Raw genomic sequence first — 26,321 nt, 5'->3', positions numbered from 1 at the left:
ACCTATGAAGAATTGCTTTTATTCTTCGCTAGGCCCCATACAAACCTGGGTGGGGAAAAGCAGGAATATTTCTTCATTTCCTTTTTACTAATCTCCTAGGGCCCGGTCCTTCAGAAAAGAAGGGAATGGGCCAAGGAAACAAATGGGGTGGAGGAGAGGAGAAAAGTCTCGAAGGGGCCCTGGAGTAGGATGGGATGAATGAAGGATAAGGAACAGCAAAGATAGGGGATCTATATACCAGCTCCAATACCTGCCTTTTTCTTCTTTCTCTACCCCTGACTCCTACCCGTCCCTCTAATGAAGCTATGCCAGAGGAGCCGCCCTCTAACCCCATATATCTCTCACTTTCTTATTTTCTTGGTTCTCCCCAGGGTTAGGTTCGACATCACCAAAACCTGTCCAGGACCGAACATACACTTTGCACAGAACAGGCATCAGCTATATTTAAAAAGGACATCCTGAGGATAAAAATAGTCATAATGTCACCCTCTAGCCCATAGTTTGCAAAGCCTTTCCCAGGATAGATCTCATCGCGTCTCTTTGAACGTCCGAAGTGTTAGGCGGGGCCAAAGCCACTATCCCCACTCTACAAATGAGGAAAAGCGCGACCCGCCATGGCCACACTTTCAGGCTGAGAGCCGCTAGCTATAAAGCAGTCAACTGGCAGCAAAGGTCGCGCCCCTTTACACCACTGCCTCTGCGACCCCTGGCGCGATCCCTGCCGGGAATTGTAGTCCAATGAACCTCAGCTCCTATGGATTGGACTACAATGACCAGCATGCCCCGCGCTTTTTTGCGCCCCCTTCCCTTTCAGCCTCGGGCGCGGGGGAGGTTCGGCAGACCTGCTGACTGGGAAGCGGTATGGCAGCGACACTGGGCAGCGGGGAGCGCTGGACGGAAGGTATCAGGTCCTGGCCGGAGGGTGGGACAGGGCAGGGTCAGGGAGAAATCAGGAATGGGGCTCCTGACGGTGCCTGAAGGGGCTGAGATCCTGGGCCTGAGATGAAGGATGGAGGGCTATGAGAAGATGCTGGGCCTGAGTAGGGTTCCTGGTGAGGAGGGAGACCGCCCAGGGCAGGGGGCCGGGATCCGGAAACCAGGAGCGCTGGCTCAAGCTGAGGACCCGGCCGGGTACCTAGAGTCATCCGTGACGACTTGTTGCCTCCGGCCCCCAGCCCCGCCCCGGCCCGTGCCCCGCCCAGGGCCTGCAGCTGTCAGGCCCGCCTGCGCCGGGGTCAGCGGGGTGACGCGGTTTCCCGCAGCTTGCTTACCCGGTCCTTATCTTCGCCTCCAAACTGGGCTGCCTGACCCTCGGCCTGGGTTTGGTCTTGTCCCTGCAGCCAGCATCAGGACGGATGGGCCAGCTTTTTCCATCCTACAGTCAGGCAAAGAGTACTGAGCCAGTGCCTATTATGTACTCTGCATAATGCTGATCCTGCAGCGGGATTTGACAGACATGAGCCCCGGAGCCCACAGAACTCTAAGTCTACTGAGGGAGTTTGACAGGTAAACAGTCAGTTACAAAACAGGGCCAGAATGTCCTGGGCTACACAGCAAGGTCGTAGGTTTGGGGGGCATGCTGACTAGGCACTCAGCGTGGCCTGGGTGTCAGAAACCTCATGAAGAAAGTGTTACATATGATGACATGAAGGATGCGTTGGAGTTAGCCAGACCTACTTAGAGAAGAGTTTTGCAGGCAGAGGGAACAGCATGTGCAAAGGCACAGAGAAAAGAGAAAGCATTGATGATCTGAAGGGAGCTTGGTGTGGCTAGAGCATAGACTACAAAGGAGCTTGTGGTGAGATTTGAGGCTGGAGAGACAGGCTGGGCCCATTATAAGAAATTGGGACACCGAGCAGTGGCTAGTCAGTAAGAGATGTTAAGCTGGAGAAAGGGTTTTTTAAAATCTTACCCAGATCCTCCATACAGGACACGAGTACTCTGCCTTCTTTGACTATATTTCTATGGCCCTCTATGGTACTCTGCAGGCATTATGATTAAGTAAATCCTCTCCTTTAAATTATTTCCTCCTTGTGGTCAGGAGTAGATCTTATGCATACATCTCCTTGATTTATCTAGCCAAATATCTTGTACATATTAGTTTTATAACTGTCAGGTAAAAAATTGAACTCATTTCTACTTTAAATCTTAGTGGTGGGAGGCATTGCGACACAAAATAATGTGTTATGATCAATTCACTTCTGACCATGGACCACAGAGAAATAGGCTTCCCCTGTGCTGCCCTAAAGCCAAGGTATTGGGCAGATGCCTCTTGAGCCCCTTTACTGGCTCTGAGTGAAGATTATTTGCTGACTGATGACTGTAGGTATGGTGGACATTATTATGCTTCATGTTTCTGGCATTAAAAGTTTTTCATGATTGCCTCTGTATTTTCTGTATTGTTTTCTCAAGGAAGATGTTTCTTCAGCTTTGTATGGGTGTTTAGAAGTTAGCATGATGTCAGTAACCTGGGCCTCACACTCATTTGCCTACAGGCAGCCGCCCAGATAGCTAAGGCCAGTAGCAAAGTTGATTTGCAGGTCAGACTGAAGCCTCATGGAGGTGCTGTTGCTTTGCAGCTTACATTGATGCAGTTAGAAGAAACAAATACCCAGAAGACAGACCTCCTGAAAGTCATGACCCCTGTGGTTGCTGCAACTGCAGGAAGGCACAAAAGGAAAAGAAGTCTGAGCATGAGTGGAATCAAACCCGACAGGGTGAGGGGAATGCCACTTATACTGAGGAGCAGCTGCTTGGAGTACAAAGGTGAGCCTGGGGCTTCCCTGGTGGCGCAGTGGTTGAGAATCTGCCTGCCAATGCAGGGGACGCGGGTTCGAGCCCTGGTCTGGGAAGATCCCACATGCCGCAGGGCGGCTGGGCCCGTGAGCCACAATTACTGAGCCTGCGCGCCTGGAGCCTGTGCTCCGCTACAAGAGAGGCCGCGATAGTGAGAGGCCCGCGCACCGTGATGAGGAGTGGCCCCCACTTGCCACAACCAGGGAAAGCCCTCGCACAGAAACGAAGACCCAACACAGCCATAAATAAAATAAATAAAATAAACATAGAATAATCATTAAAAAAAAAAGGTGAGCCTGTGGTAGGATTAAATGAGTGATTTTATGTACAGTGCCTGGAGCAGATGATGTGTTATGTAAGTATTGACTGCTATTATTATTTTTATTACTGTTATTGAAGCACAATAGCTTCTTGGCCTCAGAGGCAAGGCTAGGTGGAAGTGGAGTGTTAGGGTATAATCTGAAGTAACTGCCCTGTTTCTACTGTAAGAGAGACAGGGGAAACGAGCTTGACATAACAGACACCTGTACAACATTCTACCCAACAACAGCAGAACGCATATTCTTCTCAAGTATACATGGAACATTATCCGGGATAGACCATATGTTAGGCCATAAAACAAGCCTTGATAAATTTAAAAGGATTAAAATCAAACACTGTATGTTCTTTGAAATTGACAACAGAAGAAAATTTGGGTAATTCACAAATATGTGAAAATTAAACAACATATTCCTAAATAACAAATAGGTCACAGAAGAAATCACAAGGAAAATTAGAAAATACTTTGAGATGAATGAAAATGAAAACACTTATAAAGCAACTACACTCCAATAAAAATTAATTAAAAAGATGAAAATACAACATACCAAAACATATAGGATGCAGCTAAGGCAATACTTAGAAGGAAATTCATGGCTATAAATTTTTTTTTTTTTTAATCTCAAATCAATAACCTAATCTTCTAAAAAAAGAAGAACAAACTAAATTCAAACAAGCAGAATGAAGGAAATAATATAGAGTGGAATTAAATGAAATAGAGGATAACAAAACAATAGAGATCTACAAAACCAAAAGTTGGTTTTTTGAAAATATCAACAAAATTGACAAACTTTTAGCTAGACTGACCAAGCAAAAAAAGGGAGAAGACTCAAATAAATAAAATCAGGAGTGAAATAGGGGATATCACTACCAATCTTACAAAATAATGATTATATAAGAGAATACTGTGAACAATTATATGTCAACAAATTAGATAACTTGAATGAAATGGATAAATTCGATTTCCCAAAAGAAAAGCCCAGGCCCAGGTGACTTCACTGGTGAATTCTACCAAATGTCTGAAGACAAATTAACTAATCCTTCATTCACTATTTTAGAAAATACCAAAGAAGGGAATTCTTCCCAAGTCATTCTATGAGACCAGTATTATTACCCTGTAACCAAAAACAGACAAAGTCATCACAAGATGGATACAGATTTCTGCAACATATAAAACATATAAAAAGGATTATATATCTTGACCAAGTGAGATTTATCCTAGGAATGCAAGGTTGTTTAACACATGAAAATCAAATAATGTAATACACCGTATTAATAGAATAAAAGACAAAAGTCACGTGATTGTTTCAATAGGTGTAGAAAAAGCTTTTGACAAAACCCTGCACTCTTTCATGATAACAGTATTCAACACACCAAGAATAGAAGGGAACTTCCTCAACCTGATAAAGGTCATCTTCCAAAAATCCACAGCTGGGACTTCCCTGGTGGTCCAGTGGTTAAGACTCCGCACTCCCAATGCAGGGAGCCAAGTTTGATCCCTGGTCAGGGAACTCGATCCTGCGTGCTGCAACTAAAGATCCTGCATACCACAACGAAGATCCTGCATGCCTCAACTAAGACCTGGCACAGCCAAATAAATAATTATTTTTTAAAAAAACCTCCTTAAATTAAAAAAAAAAAATCCACAGCTAACATCATACTTAATGGTGAATAATTTGATGCTTTCCAAGATCAAGAACAGGACAGGAACAAGATTCTAGCCATTTCTATTCAACATTGTGCTAGAAGTTCAAGCCAGCGCAGTTAAGCAAGAAAAAGAAGTAGAAGCCATTCAAATTGGAAAGAAGAAGTAAAAGTATATTCACAAATTATATGATCTAGTATAGAAAATTTTAAGGAATACCCCCCCACACACAAACTATTAGAACTAATAAATTACTTCGGCAAAGTTCAGTATAAGATCAATATACAAAAATTATTATTTTTCTATATGCTAGCAATGAACAATCTGAAAATGAAAACAATTTCATTTATAACAGCATCAAAAAGAATAAAATGCTTAGGAATAAATTTAATGAGAGAAATGTAAGGTTTTACATTGTAAACTACAAACTTCATTAAAGGAAATTAAAGAAGACCTAAATAAATGGGAAGACTGCCTGTATTCATGAATTGGAAGGCTTAATATTGGTAATATGGTAATAGTCCTCAAATTGATCCACAGATTTAACACAATCCCTATCAAATTCCCTGCTACCTTTTTTGCAGAAATTGACAACCTGATCCTAAAATTCATATGAAAATGCAAAGGACCCAGAGTAGCCAAAACAGTCTTGAAAAAGAAGTACAAAGTTGGAAGACTCACACTTCCCAATTTCAAAACCTACTACAAAGCTTCAGTAATGAAGACAGTGTGCACCAGCATAGGATAGGCATGTAGATCAATGGAATAGAATTGAGACTCCAGAGATAAACCCTTATATTTATGGTTAATTGGTTTTTGACAAGAGTGCCAAGACAATTTAATGGGGGAAAGACTAGTCTTCAACAAATGTTGTTGGGACAACTGGATATCCACATGCACAAAAATGAACTTGGACCCCTTCCTCACACAAATACAAAAATTAATTCGAAGACCTAAATGTAAGAGCTAAAACCATAAAACTCTTAGAAGGAAACAAATGTAAAGCTTTGTGATATATGGATTAGGCAATGATTTCTTGTTGACACCCAAAGCCCAAGGGATAAAAGAAAAAGTAGGCAAATTGGACTTCATCAAAATTAAAAACTTTTGTACTTCAAAAGATACCATCAAGAAGGTGAAAAATCAACCCGCAAAACAGGAAAAAATATTTTCAAATTATGTATCTGATGAGGGAAAGAGGGAAAGAGAAAGGCAGGGGAGGGTCTGCCATGGAAGGAGGGATCAGAAACTAGGGTGGGGAATCCATAGGATCCTCATGGGCAGCTCTTGGGGAAGGGCCTTGACCGACATTCCAGACCCTGCATTATAGTCCCAACTGTGTTACTGACTTACTATGAACTCTTGAACAAGCCTCTGGGTCTCTGCCTGCCTAACTGAATTGTGTGGTAGCAAAAAAATGGAGATACTTTAAATGCCCATCAGTAGGGAATGTACATACATCCATAAAATGCAAGAATATGCAGCTTTTTAAAAGAATGTGGTAGGTTTTTATTTTAAAGTATATAGTTGATTTACAATGTTGTGTTAGTTTCTGGTGTGCAGCAGTGTTGTGTTATATGTAACTGAATATATATATATTCTTTTCCAGATTCTTTTCCATTATAGGTTATTACAAGATATTAGTATAGTTCCCTGTGCTATACAGTAGGACCTTGTTGTTTATCTATTTTATATAAAGTAGTGTGTATCTGTTAATTATAAACTCCTGATTTAATTTATCCCCCTCCTCTCCACCCCCATCCCCGCTTTCCCCTTTGGTCACCATAAATTTGTTTTCTATGTCTGTGAGTCTGTATCTGTTTGGTAAATAAGTTCATCTGTGTTATTTTTTAGATTCCACATATAAGTGATATCATATCATATTTGTCTTTATCTGACTTCACTTAGTATGATAATCTGTGTGTCCATCCATGTTGCTGCAAATGGCATTTTATTCCTTTTTAATGGCTGAGTAATATTCCATTGTATATATATATACTACATCTTCTCTATCCATTCATCTATCGATGAACACTTAGGTTGCTTCCATGTCTTGGCTATTGTAAATAGTGCTGCTATGAACATTGGGGTGCATGTGTCTTTTCAAATTAGAGTTTTCATCTTTTCCAGATGTATGCCCAGGAGTGGGATTGCAGGATCATATGGTAGTTCTATTTTTAATTTTTTAAGGAACCTCCATACTGTTCTCCATAGTGGCTGCACCAATTTACATTCCCACCAAAAGTGTAGGAGGGTTTCTTTTCTCCACGCCCTCGCCAGCATTTACTATTTGTAGACTTTTTGATCATGGCCATTCTGACCAGTGTGAGGTGATACCTAATTGTAGTTTTGATTTGCATTTCTCTAATAATTAGCAATGTTGAGCATCTTTTCATGTGCCTGTTGACCATCTGTAGAATGTGGTGGATTTGTAATAACAGCCAATATTTACGTCATGTCAGATGCTATCAAGCATTTTAATGAATACTTCATTTAATTATAACAACTGTGAAATATAGGTATAATTATCAGCCCATTTCAGAAGATAACAAAGGCACAGAGTTAAGTCCACAGCAAGATCAGATGCCAACCAAGGCATTTTGACTCCAGAGTTCATGCTGTAGTCCACCCGCTCTCAAGGTGTGGTTTGGGAACCCCAAGACCCTTTTGGGGAGGGGTCTGCAAGTTTAAAACTATCTTCATGATAATGCAAACGTATTATTTGCCTTTTTCACTCTCATTCCTTCATAATTATACAGTGGAATTTTTGAGAGGCTATATAACATGCCATTATATCATTTTATAAGAGTGTAAAAGACTTCTTAGATCAAAAAGTTCAGAACTGACACTCTGGTGGTCTAAACTGTTATCCCTGTACTTTTTATCTCTATAAGTTATGGATCAATTCCCAAGATAAATTGTTAGTTTAAAAAAAAAATGAGATACAGAAGGGTGATTATAATATGCTTCCATTTATGTAAAAAAAAAAATGGGGAAGTCTCTATACATGTACTCTCTCTGTACATAGGAATCAGAGAAAACTTTTTTTTTTTTTCCCGTGCCACACAGCTTGTAGGATCTCAGTTCCTTGACCAGTGATTGAACCTGGGCCATGGCAGTGAAAGCCCAGAACCCTAACCATTAGGCCACCAGGGAACTCCCCACAGAAAACTTCTAACTGTGGTTATTCTTAGGGTAGGAGATTGGAGGACAGGGAATGGGGAAGCAGGAAGATTTTTCACTGTATATAGTTTAGTACTATTGGATATTTTTCTTCTACTATGTGAATATGTTAACTTTTTAAAACAAAGTTTAAACAGATAGCCATAAGGGGAACAAAAGGTAGATTTAAAAAAAAAAAAAAAAAGGATGGTTGGGGTATTTCTTCTGACTTTGCTGTCCAATGGTTCAACTCTGAGGACCTTAGCTTGGGTCTTAATATTATAAGGGTTAGTATACTTGTTCTATCCACTTGCAGGGATATAGAAAGAAAAAAATATTAGATGTAAAAATACTTTGAAAGGAATTAAGCTCTCACTGGGAGGAGGACATTGTTAGTGAATTGTATGTTTCATTAATGTGTTCACCAGTTTTCTTTTAGGTTTGTTTTGGGGCTCACAGATTGGAGAGAGGATTGATTTACTATTTTGCAGTTAATTATACAAAAGGGGCCTTTGTAGACATACCAAAAAATATTTCTGATTTGTGTTTTTAGGATCAAGAAATGCAGAAATTACTATGAAATTCTGGGGGTTTCACGAAATGCCAGTGATGAAGAGCTTAAGAAAGCTTACCGAAAACTCGCCCTGAAATTTCATCCTGACAAGAACTGTGCTCCTGGAGCAACAGATGCTTTCAAAGGTCTGATCCTAAACTAATGCTTAATTCTGCCCTTCTATGTTGTTTGGTCACAGCAAGTTGTTTTCAGCCTCCCTTGTAATTGTTTTATAAGGCCACAAGCAGGGTTTTGTTTTTTCCTGCCACACCTCTTAGATAGTGATTATTAGCATAGCTCTCTCCTGTCCTCATTCACTTACCTTAATTTCTTTTGGAAAAAATATTTGGTTTCTCTGTGACACCTTTTGGAACCTTTCATTCCTTGATTCAGCAAATCTTTATTGAAGATCTATGTGCCAGGTGCCATGGTGAGGAAAACAGATATGATTCCTCTTGTGGAACTTATAGGTCGGTGGCCACTTGCAAGTAGGGCCTAGACAGCATTTCCAAACTTCTTTGACCATGAAAATCTTTGTTCATGAAACCTCTGTTATTAACATGTATGAAAAAGCTTTATACAGCTTTGTAAAGAGCAAAAACATGGTTATAGATCGAATCTTTTTTTTCCATTGATTTCCATGATACTTTCAGTGATATATTCTTAAAAAATATTTTGGATCCAACACATAAATAAAAATCTTACTTAAGAGCTTCACCCTCAGGAATGTCATTGATTAAGGCAAGGATTATCAATGGATGCCGAAACCATTGGGTGGTAGGTTGTTGTTGCATACGATATTCACATAATGTCAAATTATCACCCACAGAATACTTATTGATTACACAGGGGAAATTTTCCTTTATAACCGAGATAGCTAGCTGTCACCACTTTAACCAAGTGATCCAACTTATCATCACCAGTACTAGAACAACCTAACATTACATGTTGTAATACCATGTGGTATTCTTGCCAAAATGTTTGACCTGAATCTAATAAAGAAACAATCAAAATATGGGACATTCTATAAAGAACACTGAACTACTCTTCAAAAAATTCAATATAATGAAAAACAAAAAAGGTGGGGAGACTGTTCTGGATTAAAAGTAACTAAAGAGACGTGAAACCAAATGTAATTCATGAACCTTGCATGGATTCACTGGGTGATAATGAATTGATGTTAATTTTCTTAGCTATGATATGATGTTGTGATCATGTAGGAGAATATCTTTCTTCTCCGGAGACATAGCTAAAATATTTAGGGGTGAAGTGTCATAATATCTGCGGCCTACTTTCAAATGGTTCAGCAAAAAAATGTATACATATTATATGTGTATGTGTAGAGAGTTGAGGAAAGCAATGTGGTAAAATGCTAATAACTGATGAATAAATGTAAAGGTTTTTATTGTACTATTTTTTCGTCTTTTCTGGAGATTTGAAATTTTTCAAAAGAAAAAGTAAAAAATGATAGATCTGAGACATTTTTTAAAGTCAGCATTTACCTCAGAGGGCAAGCTACCCTTGCTGATGTGCCATTGTGAATCTAGTTCTCCCCACAGTTTCTACAGGGAAACAGATAACCCACAATTTCCTCACACCTTCATGTAAGGTACCTCACAGACTAATGCCATTTCTCTGAGAAATCTGCCAGATTTCAAGGGATGTGAATGTTTAAGCAACTCTGTTTAGGTTTTTCTGTTTGTTTTTTCTGCTTAGCAGTTTTATTGCTATAAATATTTAATACAATTCCCTAGCTAGAAGAATCATAAGGAAATGCTCTTTCTGACTATGTTTCTGATAGTGTTGACTGAATTAAAGGTAGGCGGGTAGGAATGTCTTAAAAGATTTTTTTTCAAGATTTCTTTGATTGTTGGCACTGATTGTATTTTTAAATGAAATTGGACAAAGTTTGCACATTTGTGCATAGGGAGAAGTGATGGTATGCATATGTAATCTATTCAGTCTTTGGTCCCTCTTTGAGACATTGGAGATACTTTTTTTCTTTTTTTGGCCGCACTGCTCGGCTTGTGGGATCTTAGTTCCCTAACCAGGGATTGAACCCAGGCCCTTGACAGTGAAAGCACAGAGTCCTAACCACTGGACCACCAGGGAATTCCCTGGAGATACATTTGTTAATTTCTAAAGACCATTTTTAAAAGTAGGCTGAGGGATTTCCCTGGAGGCACAGTGGTTAAGAATCCGCCTGCCAATGCAGGGGACAGGGGTTCCATCCCTGGTCTGGGAAGACCCCACATGCTGCGGAGCAAGTAAGCCCGTGTGCCACAACTACTGAGCCTGCGTGCCACAACTACTGAGCCCGCGTGCCACAACTACTGAAGCCCACGTGCCTAGAACCTGTGCTCCACAACAAGAGAAGCCACTGCAATGAGAAGCCCGCGCACCCCAACGAAGAATAGCCCCCGCTCGCAGCAACGAAGACCCAACACAGCCAAAAAAAAAAAAAGTAAGCTGAAATAAGACTGATGAGTGAGGACTTTGCTTTTAGCCAAGCAGGAGGATTTTTACTGATTATTTTATTCAGGAGATTGTATGTGACTTCATGTTAGAATACCACTACTTATGTAGGAACTGTTTCCAACCATAAACTACTGCTCTCAAGGAAATAACACATTTTTGATGACGGAGAACAGTACTTCTTAGTTCATCTTGAGTCCAGTGTTGTTTCAGGCTTATCAGACTAGATCATGGAAGATTTCAAGGGCAAACACTTTGGTGAACTTTCTAGGCCCAAGCACCTCTCCTTGGGTCACTGTGAAGTTGTCCAGCACCAATCAACTCTGGGCTCTTCATTGCTACTACTATAATCACCCTCAGCTACAGCAAAGACTATGTACTCAGGTGCTTTTTGTTTTTGTTGCAGCAATAGGAAATGCCTTTGCAGTCCTGAGCAATCCTGAGAAGAGACTCCGCTATGATGAATATGGAGATGAACAGGTGACTTTCACTACCCCTCGAGCCAGACCTTATAATTATTACAGGGACTTTGAAGCCGACATCACTCCAGAAGAGCTGTTCAACGTCTTCTTTGGAGGACATTTTCCTACAGGTTAGTATCCCAAAATTATCGTTTAAGAAATCATAGGGACTTCCCTGGCAGTCCAGTGGTTAAGACTCCACGCTTCCACTGCAGGGGGTGCGGGTTCAGTCCCTGGCTGGGGAACTAAGATCCCACATGCCGCTCGGCGCGGCCAAAAAAAAAAAAAATTCATACATATTTTGAGGATCTGTTTGAGGATCTGAATAGAGGGACCATGGTATGGTGGCAACAGCAAACTTTGGAATCAGATAATCTGGGGTTGAAGGCATGTCTCCACCCTCCAACTATGCATGATTTTGACTTAGTCCGTCTGATCTTGTTTCCTTACCTAAAAATGGGGTTGATAATACCAACCTCACAAGGCTGCTCTGAGGATTGGATATTTTTTTAAGTGTTTTATAAATTAGAAGCAAAATACCTGTATTATCATTATTGCAAAATAGCATTTATATAAAGGTAAAGGTTAGAAAAGTACCCCCAGAGAGTTGGAAGTTGGGTTAATTACATGCCTGGGAAGTAAATTGAATTTTGTTAGGTGCTATTAAAGATACTAGTGACATAATCTGATATTGGGCAAGGAGGCAGACATGAGCATGTCAGACAGGATTCATGGCCCAAGTGCTTTCTTTCTTAGCCTCTTGGGGTTCTCTCACTCACTAGTTACAAAGGATTATTTAAATAAGGGCGAGAGAGCTAAGCATGTCCCATTTCCAGCTGGTTCACTTGACATACCTACTGTTGTATTTTTCTACTGAGTAAAATGGGAGAATACTCTACCCTCAGAGAACCTAGTTGGAAACAAGGACCTTGGAAAAGGCAAGGAAAGGGTGTTTGCCATATTGCATGCTAAGTATTTTTCTTTCTTTTCCAGGAAACATTCATATGTTTTCAAATGTGACAGATGACCCCCGCTATTACCGCCGGCGGCACCGACATGAGAGGATGCAGACACGGAAGGAAGAGGAAGAAGATAAGCCTCAGGTACCTGGGGAGGACAGGACAACAGCTGCCCATAAACACTTGTACTGAGCTGACCTTTATGTAGTATGATCAGGTTTTCGAAGTTCAACTTGAGATATGTTGCTAAAATGTGCTTTAGGAAAGCAGAAGCCTGGCAAGAGGAGCTGGATAATTGGCCCAAATAAGCCAGAATGGTACCCCCTCCCCCATCCATTCTTTGGTGACTGTCCTGGGAAACCTGTTCACCTATGGGGCTGTCTTGAAAAACGTTTTCTTGACTGCAGAGAATAGGAACCCCCTTCAAAATATTCAATACTAAAGGGGGTTTAAGGTAAGGGATCAAGGGAGTCTCATGAAGCTTAAGGGCAGGAAGCTTGCTGGGCCTTATGTCAGACGGGAACCAGGAACTGGGGTGCTGTCAGGCCCCCATGCAGCTGTGCTCTCCATGACTCTTGGGGCCAGACTGTCTCCAGTTTTCCTGCCTCCCTGCATCTGTTTTGTTCTCTCTAAGCAGCCTGGCTTTTCTACTTCCCCTTGCAAATGTCCAGTCTACAGTGCCTCAGAGTATGTGTCCTTTCTTCAAGTGACTGCCTAGCAGTGAGTGATGATGGATCTCAATCCCAGATGCTTAGGAGGGAGAATGTGATCATCCCTGCTACGGTTTGATGTCCCCCAGATGTCCCACAGTCCATTCAGCTGAGGCCAAGGCAACAAAGTTGCATAATAACATGACCTCATGAGAGTCACAGTCTGGGCAAGCTCCCGCACAGGTGTCTGCTTCATTGGTCTTAGAAAAGGGGGCTGCAGAAGGATTACTGAGTGTCAATCCAGATTGTAGGTGGGCCTCGTTCAGCCTTTTCAGCAGACAGAATGGGGCTGTTTGGTACTTCTCAGCAGAAAGTACAACCTTCCCAGAAAAGCCTTGGGCTATGTGCAGTACATCAGTAATTCATATTTTCTTTGGGAAAACTGTTCTCTTTTCAATAAGCTTTATATTGATGAAGAGCACTTACACCAAATGCTTTTTCTTTTTCAGACTACATATTCTGCATTTATTCAGTTACTTCCAGTTCTGGTGATTGTGATTATATCTGTGATTACTCAGCTGCTAGCTGCTAATCCCCCATATAGTCTATTCTATAAATCGTAAGTCAAATATATATAAATATTTCTTAACAACAAGCTGGTACATTACTAACATTCCATTTCACCTTTTGTTGTAGAAAACACTGATTTTGTGTTTAAAGGAACAGCTGGATAGTAATAATACAGAGACTCAAAAATACTGTTCTTTAGGCAGTTTCCCAGGCACTCAGGACCTGGATTGTTTTGTTCTACAGCGACATCATCTGGTCAGCTGCAGAATAGCAATGGCTGGTTTCTGAAGGATTAATAGATGAACTCCAGGTTCAGGTTAAATCTTTAACATTCCACTTTAGAGTTAAAAAGGACCTTACTGAGCTTGTGATAGTATCGCTGGACCCCTGTGAGTCTGAGAACATAGTAACTAAGGTCTAGTGATTATTTCCAATTTAAGAAATTGGAAGAATAGTACATTTATTCATAAGGCTATACAGTCAAACCATAGTATCTCATTTCTTTGCTTTTGCTAAAAATATAGAAATCATTATAAAGTTTGTATTGCATGGAAAATTTGAGCTCTGATAGGAATTTTTAAATTTCTTCAATTAATTATTTTAGTTAAATCAGTTCTCAATTTGATCCCTAGACCAGCATCATCAGCATTAACTGCCAGCATGTTAGAAATGCAGACTCGGGGGCTTCCCTGGTGGCGCAGTGGTTGAGAATCTGCCTGCTAATGCAGGGGACACGGGTTCGAGCCCTGGTCTGGGAAGATCCCACATGCCGCGGAGCAACTGGGCCCGTGAGCCACAACTACTGAGCCTGCGCGTCTGGAGCCTGTGCTCCGCAACAAGAGAGGCCGCGATACTGAGAGGCCCACGCACCGCGATGAAGAGTGGCCCCCGCTTGCCGCAACTAGAGGAAGCCCTCGCACAGAAACGAAGACCCAACACAGCCAAATAAATAAATAAATAATAATTAAAGGTGCTAATAATAAAAAATTAAAAAAAAAAAAAAAAGAAATGCAGACTCTTAGGCCTTACTCCATATCTACTGACTCAGAAACTCTAGGGGTGAGACCCAGCAATATGAGTTTTAACAAGCCCTCCAGATAATTCTGGTCATACTAAAGTCTGAGAATCACTGGATTATTTTTTTTAATCAATAATGGGAAATGAGTCATTACTATTATAGTTTAGCAGACAAAAACCTTTCAAAATGTGGACTCCATGGAACCGTACCTAACAGGAAGAGCTCTTGTTGGTGATCACTATAGACTAAAGACTATCATTCTAGATCAATATCTTCATTTTACAGAGAGGAAAGCTGAGACTCAGAGAGAGGTTATTGCTGTCGGGACACAATGGCCTGATTCCCTCTTATTTCCTGACTTCCCATATTTCTCCATATGCTACTGCTACCTCCTTTCTTGTCAGGCCAGTGGAGCAGACAGGAACCTGCCCTGATAACAGCTTCCCAGAGGGAGGCAAGAGCAGTCATGGCTCTTAGACATCCAGCAAGATCCATAAGTTGAGAGATCAAAGGAAAAGGCTAGGAAAAGGTCAAATATAACTCCTTTAAGATGGACTTTGTCCAGTTTGAACAAAATCAGCTTGGATTTTGCACATTGCCATCACATTGTTTTAACTTGAATTTGAACTCCCTTCTGTACTTTCTTATGGTTAGACTTCAGTTAACCCAGACCTGTTAAAGTTTCTGAGCACCAGACACCTTTGGATATCTTAGACCCACTGAGAGTTAGCCTGGAGGTATCACTGAAATCTTTTGTCTTAGTTTTTTGCAGTTCTCACCTAATGGCTATGTGTAAAGTACTTTTTATCATGTCCTAAAAATTAGAACTAAGTTGGTATAAGCTGTCTGGTTATTTTTAAATAGTTTATAGTAACAATCATTTCATTCAGCCAACATTTACCAATAGCAACTCTGCGCCAGGTGCCATGCTAGGTCCTATACAATATAGAAATTGTTTTTTAAGCATTCAGCATTCTACTTTTAACATAGAAAGCAGTCTAAGAGAGGTCAATCCAGATAGCTGCACCCCCATATTCACAGCAGCATTATTTACAGTAGCCAAGACATGGAAACAACCTGTACACACACACACACACACACACACACACACACACTATGGAATATAATTCAGCCATAAAAAATGAAGAAATCCTACCATTTGTGACAATATTGAGGGACTTTGAAGGCATTATGCTAAGTGAAATAAGTCAGAGAAAGACAAATACTGTATGATCTCACTTATATGTGGCATCTTAAAAAAAAAAAAAAAAAAGCCAAACTCAGAAAAAGAGATCAGACTTCTGGTTACCGAAGGTGGAGGAGAGAGGGAAGGGGAATTGAAGGAAGATGGTCAAAGGTACAAACTAACAGTTATAAGTTAAATAAGTACGAGGTATGTCACATACAACACAGTGTTACAGTAGTAGCACTGCTGTATGATAGGAAAGTTAAGAAAGTAAATCCTAAGGGTTCTCATCACAAGGAGAAAGTTTTTTTTGCCTTTATTCTTCTTTCTTTTCTTTTTATTGTATCTATATGAGAAGATGGATGTTAGCTGAACCTATTGTGGTAATCATTTCATAATTATGTAAGACAAACCTTCATGATGTATGTTTTAAATTTAAAAAGAGAGAGAGAGAAGAGAGGGAGGTGAATCCTTTAAGGAAATAAATATGTTGAGACTGAATCCATTTGAACATGCTCACATAATAGCAACAATGATGACATTACACTTACTGCTTTGCTTGGGGAATAATAAATGTTAGATGTATTAGAAAATGATATCTGCATCTGCCCTCTGAAGAGGTGATTGTGTGAATGATCTCTGTGAGGCCAGTGCTAAAAGTGATATTGCCAAGTATGACAGGCATACCTGAGCCTCTCTCTCCTTGTTTCAGGACCTTGGGCTACACCATTTCTAGAGAAACCCAGAACCTACAGGTGCCTTACTTTGTGGATAAAAACTTTGACAAGGCCTACAGAGGAGCATCTCTGCGTGACCTGGAGAAGACGATAGAAAAGGATTACATTGATTACATCCAGACAAGTTGTTGGAAGGAGAAACAACAAAGTAAGATGCTCTAAAAGGGGCTTTAGCTGGTGCCATGCTTCCAGCCTGAGGCATCCACAGCTTCCTGATCCCTTCTCTCTCCTCGTTTGAGCTACTGATGTTTACGTGAACAGGCATAGGACAGAGGCCCATTCAGGATATTACAAAAAAAGGGAAGTTTATTGACAGGATACATGTGGCCAGGACTGGGAAATCTTAGGAACTTGGGCAGTACTAGTTGCCTATCTGTCTGTCTGTCTCTGAGTCTCTACATCTCTCTGCCTATCTGCCCTCTCTCCTCTCTCTACCAACTTCTTTTCTTTGCTTTTTCAAGCTCTCCTCCTTCACAGCCTTAATTTGCCATGGTTTATTTTGGTTGCTACCCTCCTATTCACTCTCCCAACTTCCCCAACCCCACAAGTCATTGGCCCCTTTCTACATCACAAGCTTCCTGTTTAAGTAGCTCGCTGGTTTGGTCCATGGTTTCCTGATTTCACATTTCCCAGAGGGAAATCTGATTGATCCAACCTAACCAAAGTTTTATAGGTTGTTGTTATTGAGTTCGGTGCCCCTTCTCTTCCCCTCCAATCAGCTGTGGCCACACAGAACAAAAGCGACTCTCCCAGGAGCAGGCCTTCCACACTGTTTCCCTGGAGACAATGGGGGTGACAGTGTTGACTTCCAACCCCAGTGAGTGTTCATGGGGAGTGCACACACACACGCACACACACACACACACACACATATATCCATTAGTAATTGTATCTTATAAAACTTGGCTTTGGTTAATTTTTAAAAAGCAAACTAACTCATTTTTTAAAACCTTGTCTGTCACTGGGTATTGTTATACATCTAACAGTGTCTGATAAATTTAGATCCTCAGTCACAGTGCTGCTAAGCCCTCGATGACCCGTCATGCATCCCAACCCCACCCCAAGTTAGTCTCTCCTTCCTCTGTGTTTTTAAAGCACTTTGCTCATCCTGCTAAGACAGTGCCACCCTCGCCATGTTAACGTGTTCTGTAGGTACATGACAGTCTCCCTGCTGGACTCTGGGCTCTCTGAGGGCAAAAACCATGTCTTACTAATTTTGTGTCCCAGGCCCTTGGCACAGTCTTTGCTTCAGAGCAGATGCTCCACAAATGTCTTTTGAAGAGAGGGTTCTCAGGACTGGAAAACAGTGAAACTGCTGAGGACTAGGAATCACTGAGCAGGGCTAGTGTCCTAACCCTGCCCCTGAGGGACCTTGTCTCTGCTGTCTACTCCTGTAGGGCAGAGCCCACCTGACCTCTCAGGTGCATTAGGAGCTTGGTGGGCAATGACTTGGATGTAAGGGGGAATTCAGCAGGAGGAGGAAGTTGCTTTTTTATTGAAAAAACTGAGGGGTCAGGAAGTACCCCTACCCCACTGTTAAACTAGGTTTTGCAAGTTTCAAAAATCAGGAAAGAATTTTGGAGCAAGATAGAGGCCTTAGACTTAAAGGCATTATAAACGTGGATCCAAATCAGGTGAAGGCCACAGCGTATGTCCTAAGAGTCTCCATTATTTTAGACTCTGAGAGGGTTTTGAAATTATGCAGAGAGCTCATGGTAAGGATTACACCTAAGGTGGCTTCTAGGCTTTTGTCCCCATCCTCATGAGGCCTACTTTCAGGGCTTTGGCACTCTCCAGGTATAAACAGATCCAGTGGGTGAGCATGATGCGTGTACCCACAAGTTCCAAACCGGGGGTTATCAGCACACACCCCTTAAAAATCTATTTCTGGCATTTAAGGATGGTGGCTGTCCGGAGCCTCCACACAGCCCAAGTGCCATTTGAGAACAAGCAGCATCTGCCCTCCGGATCCAGCAGCAAGTGCAGCCAGCATGGTTAAATTTAGCACATGGAGGTTGTAAAAATAAACCCGCTTGAGAACAAAGTTCACTCTTGGCAAAATACCGAATGGAAACTGTTTTTAGCAAAGTTAGCCATTGTCTTTTAAAATCTTTTGTTAATTTCTTTTCTCTGCTTTCTTCCTCCCAAGGAGGTTGTATGGATTATAGAAGATGGTATGAGTATAACGCTTAGCATGGTGTCTGGCATATAGTAAGTGTTTGGATCCTGACTGAATCCAGACCTTGCTTGGCCTTGCTCGACTGGATGCAGCACTGTCTTATGAGGCTGGATCATGATGGTCGTTGGGATCTGTCGGGGTCTTCCAGCTGTCAGGACTCTGATCTGGGCTGTCATGCAGAGTGTTTTTGAGAGAGGCTTTGGGACTTGCCTCTCTTGGCAATTTGCTTGAGTCAGCTTACCCTGAAGGTGCAATGCTCTGTCCATCTATTACACTGGCATTCAGGGCAGGGGAAATATTTTGCAGAGAAGAAAAGATGTTCTCTTGATCCTGCCCCTGCCAAAGATTTTGTTTTTTCTTAGAAGTTATTGAATATTAACAGAACTTGTGAAAAGTAACATATTCATTGAGTTGACCTTTTGTTCATTGAAGTGCAAAAGTATTCACTGGCAGTTTGGAGAGAAGTTTCTCCAAGCATGGTCATGGGGGTGTGGGACATAGTTCCTTGAAACACTGCCCTTGTGCAAGGTCATTGCTCTAGAGCAAGGTCATTGCTCTCAATCTCTGGAGCATTGAAAACTGGTTTCAATGAACTTTAAAAAAGCAACGTCATGTTTTGAGAAAAGCATTCACATATGTGCAGTTCTCTTTCATCAGCTCATTACAGTGGTTGTCAGTGTATAAAATAGTAAGAATCAGTAGCCCTTAATGTTTTCTGGAATGAGATTTCAGGCAATGAGACATTTGGATAAGGTCAGTAACAAAAAACCTAAGGAAATCGTTTCCAGGAAAAGCAAAGCCACAGGATCTGCTCTATATACTGGTGTAACTGTGACTCAGAGGACCAAAGGCACAGCCTGATTTCACAGAGCCCTCTTGAACAGGTTTCCCACATGCCAAAGAAGCCAGACAGATGGAGTCAGTGCCTAGCTCTGGGCGGAACGAAGGAGCAGAGGGCTTTCATTTGGGTGCGGCGCATGATCCGCCCTGAAGCCGCATCACTTGCAAGGATGCCTGTGCAGGGGGCAAGCTCTGGCTGGCACGCACTGCAGGCCCCACGCCACGGGGTGAGAGCACATTGTTCTAGAGCCTAGGAGACCCCCTGTTTGGCAAGCAACTGCTGGGCCAGGGCCCAGCCTCTGAACCCACATCGCAGAGGGTGGGTTTTCATGCATACCCACCCCTCACCCTGGAGTCCTGCACTTAAGCTGCACTTCGGGCCTTACTTGGTGTAAACGGAACCATTGTGAGCAGAAATGCCTGTACTTTGTGTTGATACAGACTTATTCAGAAACCACGACGCATTGTTCCCTCTGGCTAGGTATTAGGTCCTGTTTCCAGGCAGTTTGCTGATTAATCAGACAGGTGCCTCTCGTTCCACCAAGAAAAACAAAATCTGTCAGCAAGATGACTAAGAATGGATAGACATATTTCAGAATGATTAAAATAGCATTTTCACAAGTTTGGTCTTTTAAACATTGAGTAGCTGCCTGCTATCTGAGGCTTTCAGAAGCCACGCAGCCCCTTGAAGCATGCCATCCTGTTAATACACAACACGTCTCTGGAGGTGCTTTTCAGGCATTCCTTCCTACAAATGTCTCTGAAACTATACAAAAGAATAAAAAAGAGAGGCAGCCAAACCACTGTTGAGTCCGGGAGGACAGCAGAGATTATATTCTGGTTAAAAATAGAATGACTTTCTCCACCATGAAGAGAAAATGAAATACATTTCGTCAAGGAGACAGAGGTCACCGGATCCAGATGATTTCACTTTTAAAAGAGCCCAGCTGCCTTTGGCCTTTGAGTTAGGGGCCCCACATGTGGTGAGGGAATGAGGAACGCAGCCGGCAACCTGCCCTTCTATAGAAGGCATGCCTGCCGGTGGAGGGCTCTGTGTCAGTCCGCATGTATGAGTTATGATCCGGCAACGCAGAGGGAAGGATGAAGCAGCTGTCTTTGTTTCAGATGACAGGAACAGGCGATTGGACTCCATTCTCTCCCAACTGCCATCTGAATACCATTCGTAGGAAAGCCCTGAAACAGGGTCTCCTCTTACTGCACACGTGCAGGTTTCCTAAGTCTGGTGCCAAATGTTCTATTGATAAGAACTAAGTCCAGTGCTTTTGTAATAGAGCACAGATACTGTTGGACTCCAGGATCACAGGTGTCCCTTAATCCTCAGCACCTGGTGTAGTGTAGCTGCCTGATACATGTTTCTTGAGTAAATGAGTGTTTCTTAAGTTTAATTGAAAGAAAAAGCATTAAAGTAAAAGGAGCTTTGCTTCCAGAAGTATTGAAGTGAAACAGAGGAGCTCAACTTTCTTGATGAATTGTTACCTCTTTTATCTTTCAGAGTCAGAGTTGACCAATTTGGCAGGATTATACAGAGATGAACGATTGAAACAGAAGGCAGAGTCGCTGAAACTTGAAAACTGTGAAAAACTTTCCAAACTGATTGGCCTACGCAGAGGTGGCTGAGAGGATGGTAGTCCTATGCAGGCTCGGGGTTTTGCTACATGTTACTGTTTATGTTCCTAATTCCATTGTATAATACAAAATTAGGAAATGATGAACATTTTACAATTTGCTAACTTTGTTTGGTGGGCAGAGTTGGAGGTGCTTCAGCATGGAGCCAGACTTGTCATCACAGAATCCTTCCTGGGGATTGGCTCCGGGGGCCAGGAGCAGGTTATCTAAATTGAATTAATGGCAAAGCATTAGATTCAGCCCCGTGCTCTGCGCCTACCCTGCCTCTAGAAATGTAGTTCAGGGCACCCCAGAGCAGATTCATATTTTCTTCCTTCTTCCCTTCAGTGAAGTCTCAATAGCCAGTCATTCCTAGGCTTAGCCAAAGCAGCTTAATATTGGTTGTTTACAGTGTGCACTGAGAATTATACCTCTCCCTTCATTAGAGTCATCGTCTCCCCACCAGATTCAGCTGTTGGAACAACTCAACTTTCCATTTTCTAAGGGAAATGTGGAGAAATGTAAACTGTTGTAGTCCACAGTTTCTATTTGTCTAATCTCTGTTCAGAGTCACTAGCATTAGCAAACTGCCTAATTTGGGTTTCTTTTACTTCCTTAACCCTCTCTCTTGTAGAGAGCCCAGAAATTAAGTTATTGAGTGAAACAGTTCAATGGACACATGGAAGCAGGGGCCAGGGGTGAAGGTAAAATGCAAGACTAAGTCTCAGCTGCTCAGTGCAGGTTCCCTAGTCCATCACAGAACCCAGAGAATGTTCTTGTTGTCATTTCCCCTTGACTCACTTAAGCTGAGTCCCTACACCCCACAGAGTTACAGTGGTCATACCTAAGAGGAGGCACTGCCAGCCAGCTGGACTGTTTGCTCAAGCCTAGAGATAGAGGGGAAGGACCCTCAGTCTGTGGCTATGGGGGTATGGCGTTGGCCCCAGCAGTCACTTTGTTTAACCCAGTGCCCTGTAGTTTGTGATAGGAGATGCTTTTTCACGTAGTCAACATTTGTTGAGTGCCTGGTGTGGAATGAGAACATTGGCTCAGAGAGGATGCATGGTTGAACTGGGTCACACAACTTGTTGTGACAGAGCTAGATGGTAGGCCGACTATCAAGTAGGAAGTGTGTGATCATCCCCATTGCTCAGGTAATTCTAGCCATATTGGCTAAAGCAGAATCTTTCCCAAGGATGCTCCTCCCCCCACCCTGGGATCCTGTATCCTTTCTATGGCAGTCCTACATCCACTCAGGACACCTCTCTACACCACTTCTGTATACAAAACAAAAGCAGGCAGCTCTTCCCACTGGTGACAAGGAGGAGGGAAGTTGTTGCCTGGACTGTGTGGTTCTGGGCCTTCCCGTGGAGGTGAGCTACCAGGACCGAGCTGCCCAGATTATATCATGAATCTGAACCTGGAAGGATCAGTAGGTAAATGTAGTCTACACTCCATGTTTTCTTCAGAATGGAAGAAAAGTTCCTGTTGGAAGGAGAGTCTACATTAAAACTTGTTTCCAAAGTAGAGTTTTCTCCTTTCAGATGCATAGCCATGATTTAGGCAGATGTATCTAGTATTGTCCCACGTGTGGGCATCCCACAGGGTCAGGAGATGTGTCCAGAGGTAAAGAGTGGGGCTTTGGTGGCTGGTAGGGGCACCTGCTCAGCTGTAGGGAGGGAGAGCAGCTCCAGAGATAGTCAGATTTTGTCACCCAACGAAGTCTATCCTCCTGGGTTTTGGGAGGCTTCCTTGATCCCCTCTGAGTGACTGAAGGGATTTACATGATAAAATGTGCCTGTGAGCCAAATGAGCTATAGAAAGTTGTTTTCCTGTACACGCAAAAATCAAAGCTCCCCTGTCCCCAGCCCCAGTCTCTGCTAGAAAATGGGCCATAATTAAACTGACTTGACAAGGTAAAAGACTCTGCTCTAGATGCCCATGAATAGTGTAGTCACACCTGGATTTCATGGCAGAGATGAGTTATCTGTGATGATACTAAATAGAGGCAATACTAACTCACTTCATTAAATGTCAGGTCTGTTGTCTGTTTTTATAGCACTGATGGTACTGTTTTATTTATTACCTAATAGACTGCAACACTCACATCTGGTTTTCCTCAAGGGAATGGTATTTGCTTTGGATTGAAGGATAGTTTAATCTATTTGGTACTGTCCAGAATATTGTTAAACTATAATTTCCTGGGTTGCATTTTAGATGGGTTGTCTGCATGGTGGTAAAATAAGCGTTTTCCTCTTGCCTACATCATTTGGAAAGTTTTTATCATATATAAACTCTCTAGGCATGGCGTATTCTTGCTCTCAGAACTTGGCATGCAACTCTAGACTATTTCTGCGAGCACAAATGCAGAGTGGAGACGCGTGATGGGAGTGGGGCTAAGAAATAGGGCTTGAGGCTCGAGCAGAAAGCGAAGCTCTCGTAAGAATGGAAGTGCCCTCTACACTGCATGATCAGCAGTGAGGAAGGTGGGATGAAAACCCTTCTCATCACAAGGGGCACTGCAGCTTAAAGGAATCCGTGTCCCCAGATTAGCAACCCTGGGGTTCATCTGCTCAAACTAGAGGACTTCTGAACTTCCTTCATCAGCTCCAGGCCTCACAGCTTGGGAGAAGTGACCAGCAAGAAAATGCCATTGCTGTTCTTTCTGTTGGAAACTATTAGAAATTACGCGAAACTCCATACCCCACTGGAACGTGGAATCCAGCAGCCTAGTCAAGCTGTGTGTTACTCTCATTTACATCCTCACACTCAGGACTGGCTTTGTGAGGAGGCACTGTTGGGATTCCAGAGCTTTCTGTTACGAATAGCCACACGCGTGAGTTCATTGTCTGCATGCACTGTTCCTCACAGGAGCTAGCGCTTAATTAGTATTTATTTTGGATTCATTTAAGGTATAGGCTTAGTGTCCTAATGTATTTATTTTTGGAAAGGACCAACTTATTATACATCTTATTTTTTGAGCCTGCATTGTTGATAACCTCATGCAGTGACCACCAAGTAACTATATACCTGTATGTTAGATATTGATTACATCTTTTGCATCACATTCAGTATTTGGAATTAAAGATGTGAATGTTCTGTGACCAGAGCCAGGTTTGACATAGACGGCATCAGCTCCTGGTGGAGTAAGAATCCTGAAAAATCTGGTCACCTGATCCATTGCATCTGGATTGAGTGTATTTTAACAGAAAGAAATTAAATGATTTTATATAAAAAGAATGGCTTTATATTTTTCCTTTGTTCTTTTACCTTTGCCCATGGCACCCGTAGGTACTGCATATTGCCTGACTCCTTGGAGCCACTTAGGACTAGACAGGCTGTTGACCTCTGCTCCAGTGTTCCCGCATACATCAATGGAATTATTGGTGTTTAGCATAATAGATAGCATTGGTGGCATCACCAATTCAATATTTGTTTTCCATCAGATGTCAGCAGCTGCAGCATAATACAGCCAATGTACACATCAAATCTACTTGGCATCTAAACATCAGGTGTTATCGCAGTTCCTTACTGGCTTTGTTCCTAATGGTCCTCAGTTAGGGTAGTGTTGGTTTAGAAATACAGGACATTGTTAATGTAATAATAATACCTTTCATGTGAAGAAAGATTAAGGTGATATTCAATTCAGCAAAGATGGAGAACTTACTATGTACCAGGTGGGCTGAACTTTTGGGATGGGGGTCAGGAAACAAGTGAGACCCAGTACCGTGGCTCCTGGAGTTCACATCTAATGGGGAAGCCAATTAGACAATGCTCCCCAGTGGGAAGAATGTCAAAGGGGAGACCAAAGGAAGCTGGGGAATCTATAACAATGGGATTTAATCCAGGATGAAGGATCAGTGAAAGCAATTCTGAGGAAAAGAGATTTGAAATGTAATCATCCTTCATACAGAGTGCAGTGATTTTTTTTTAAATGGGGATAGAAGCAACACCACTGGAGTGCTCCCATTTCCACAAATAGCACCACCATCCATCCAAATATGAAGTCAGAAACCCAGGAGACTTTGTGTGGTAGACTTAATTTGGTGTCCTCCAGTGGACCACACCTAATATTCATGACCTTGTGTAGTCCCCTTTCTGACCCGGGCTGGCCTTGATCTTTAATCAATAGAATGTGGCAAAACCAGCAGCTTGCATTTTTGCACTTAGGGGAAACCAGCTTCCATTTAAGTCCCACCACCCTGAGACCACCAAGCTAACCACATGGAGAAGCCATGCAGAGGAGAACCAAACAACTGAGCTGGCAGCAAGAACTGAACGCAGACACAATCTGAGCCAAGCTGGTTGCCACCCACGCTGATGATCACAGCAGAAATGAGCTGCCCTGCCAAGCCCGGTTCAAACTGCAGAACCGTGAGCAAATAATACACTGGCTAATGTTTGTTTGGTTTTTTTTTTTGGCCGCGCCCAGCGGCATGTGGGATCTTAGTTCCCCAACCAGGGATTGAACCCGCGCCCCCTGCATTGGAAGCGCAGGGTCTTAACCACTGGACCGACAGGGAAGTCCCCTGGCTACTGTTTTAAGCCATTACATTTTGTGGTAGTCTGCAGTAGTAGACAACCAAACAGCTCGACTCCCTTTTTCCCATATCCCCTCCATCATTAAGTCCTATAAATTCTACCTCCAGAACATCCTAAATCCATCTTCTCTCTTCATCTCCTCTGATACCATCTGACTCCCAAATACCATCCACTTTCTCTGACAGAAACCACTGCAGTAGCTGCCTAAGTAGTCTCTGTGCATTTACTTAGGGCCATCTACAATCCGTACACCTTGCTGCAACCAGAGAGATCTTTTCAAAGCATAAATTATAGCATGTCACCCTCTTGCTTAAAATACTTCAGTACCTTTCTTTTGCCCCCATAATAAAAATCAGCAAAGTCTTCAGTATGGCCTAATACTTAACAAGGCTCTAACAAGTTTCTGGCCTCTACCCCTGCTTGTCCTGTACATCTTTTTCTTTTCTGCCATACTAGCCTTTTAGTTACTACACTATGCCAACACTTTTGCCCAAGGGACTTTGTATATACTGTTCCCTCTTTCTGGAAGCCTTTCCCATTCACTTGCCCCTGCCCCCTTTGCAAAGTGCCTCCTGGTTACCTTAATAGGTTTCATTCAGCTCAA

General features: G+C 42.3%; 1 protein-coding gene across 1 annotated transcript; it reads left to right on the top strand.

The window, feature by feature from the left end:
• Positions 1-793: 793 nt before the first annotated feature.
• Positions 794-24,415, top strand: DNAJC18 (DnaJ heat shock protein family (Hsp40) member C18). Its single transcript, XM_068535988.1, has 8 exons — positions 794-901; positions 2,580-2,766; positions 8,475-8,620; positions 11,356-11,541; positions 12,404-12,513; positions 13,529-13,638; positions 16,506-16,678; positions 21,063-24,415. Exons 1-8 carry the CDS (start codon positions 862-864, stop codon positions 21,185-21,187), a joined length of 1,077 nt encoding a protein of 358 aa, XP_068392089.1. The 5' UTR covers positions 794-861; the 3' UTR covers positions 21,188-24,415.
• Positions 24,416-26,321: the final 1,906 nt, after the last annotated feature.

This window comes from Eschrichtius robustus, chromosome 2 (genome assembly GCF_028021215.1).
Source record: "Eschrichtius robustus isolate mEscRob2 chromosome 2, mEscRob2.pri, whole genome shotgun sequence".
NCBI classification, from domain to species: domain Eukaryota; kingdom Metazoa; phylum Chordata; class Mammalia; order Artiodactyla; family Eschrichtiidae; genus Eschrichtius; species Eschrichtius robustus.
The sequence above is the reverse complement of the archived record's forward strand: the minus strand, read 5'-3'. Positions and strand labels throughout refer to the sequence as shown.

Coding starts and splice junctions, on each gene's coding strand:
- DNAJC18 (XM_068535988.1), top strand. CDS start 862: ATGGCAGCGACACTGGGCAGCGGGGAGCGCTGGACGGAAG. Junction 11,542..12,403: donor TGGAGGACATTTTCCTACAG/GTTAGTATCCCA, acceptor TTTCTTTTCCAG/GAAACATTCATATGTTTTCA. Junction 13,639..16,505: donor TATAGTCTATTCTATAAATC/GTAAGTCAAATA, acceptor TCCTTGTTTCAG/GACCTTGGGCTACACCATTT.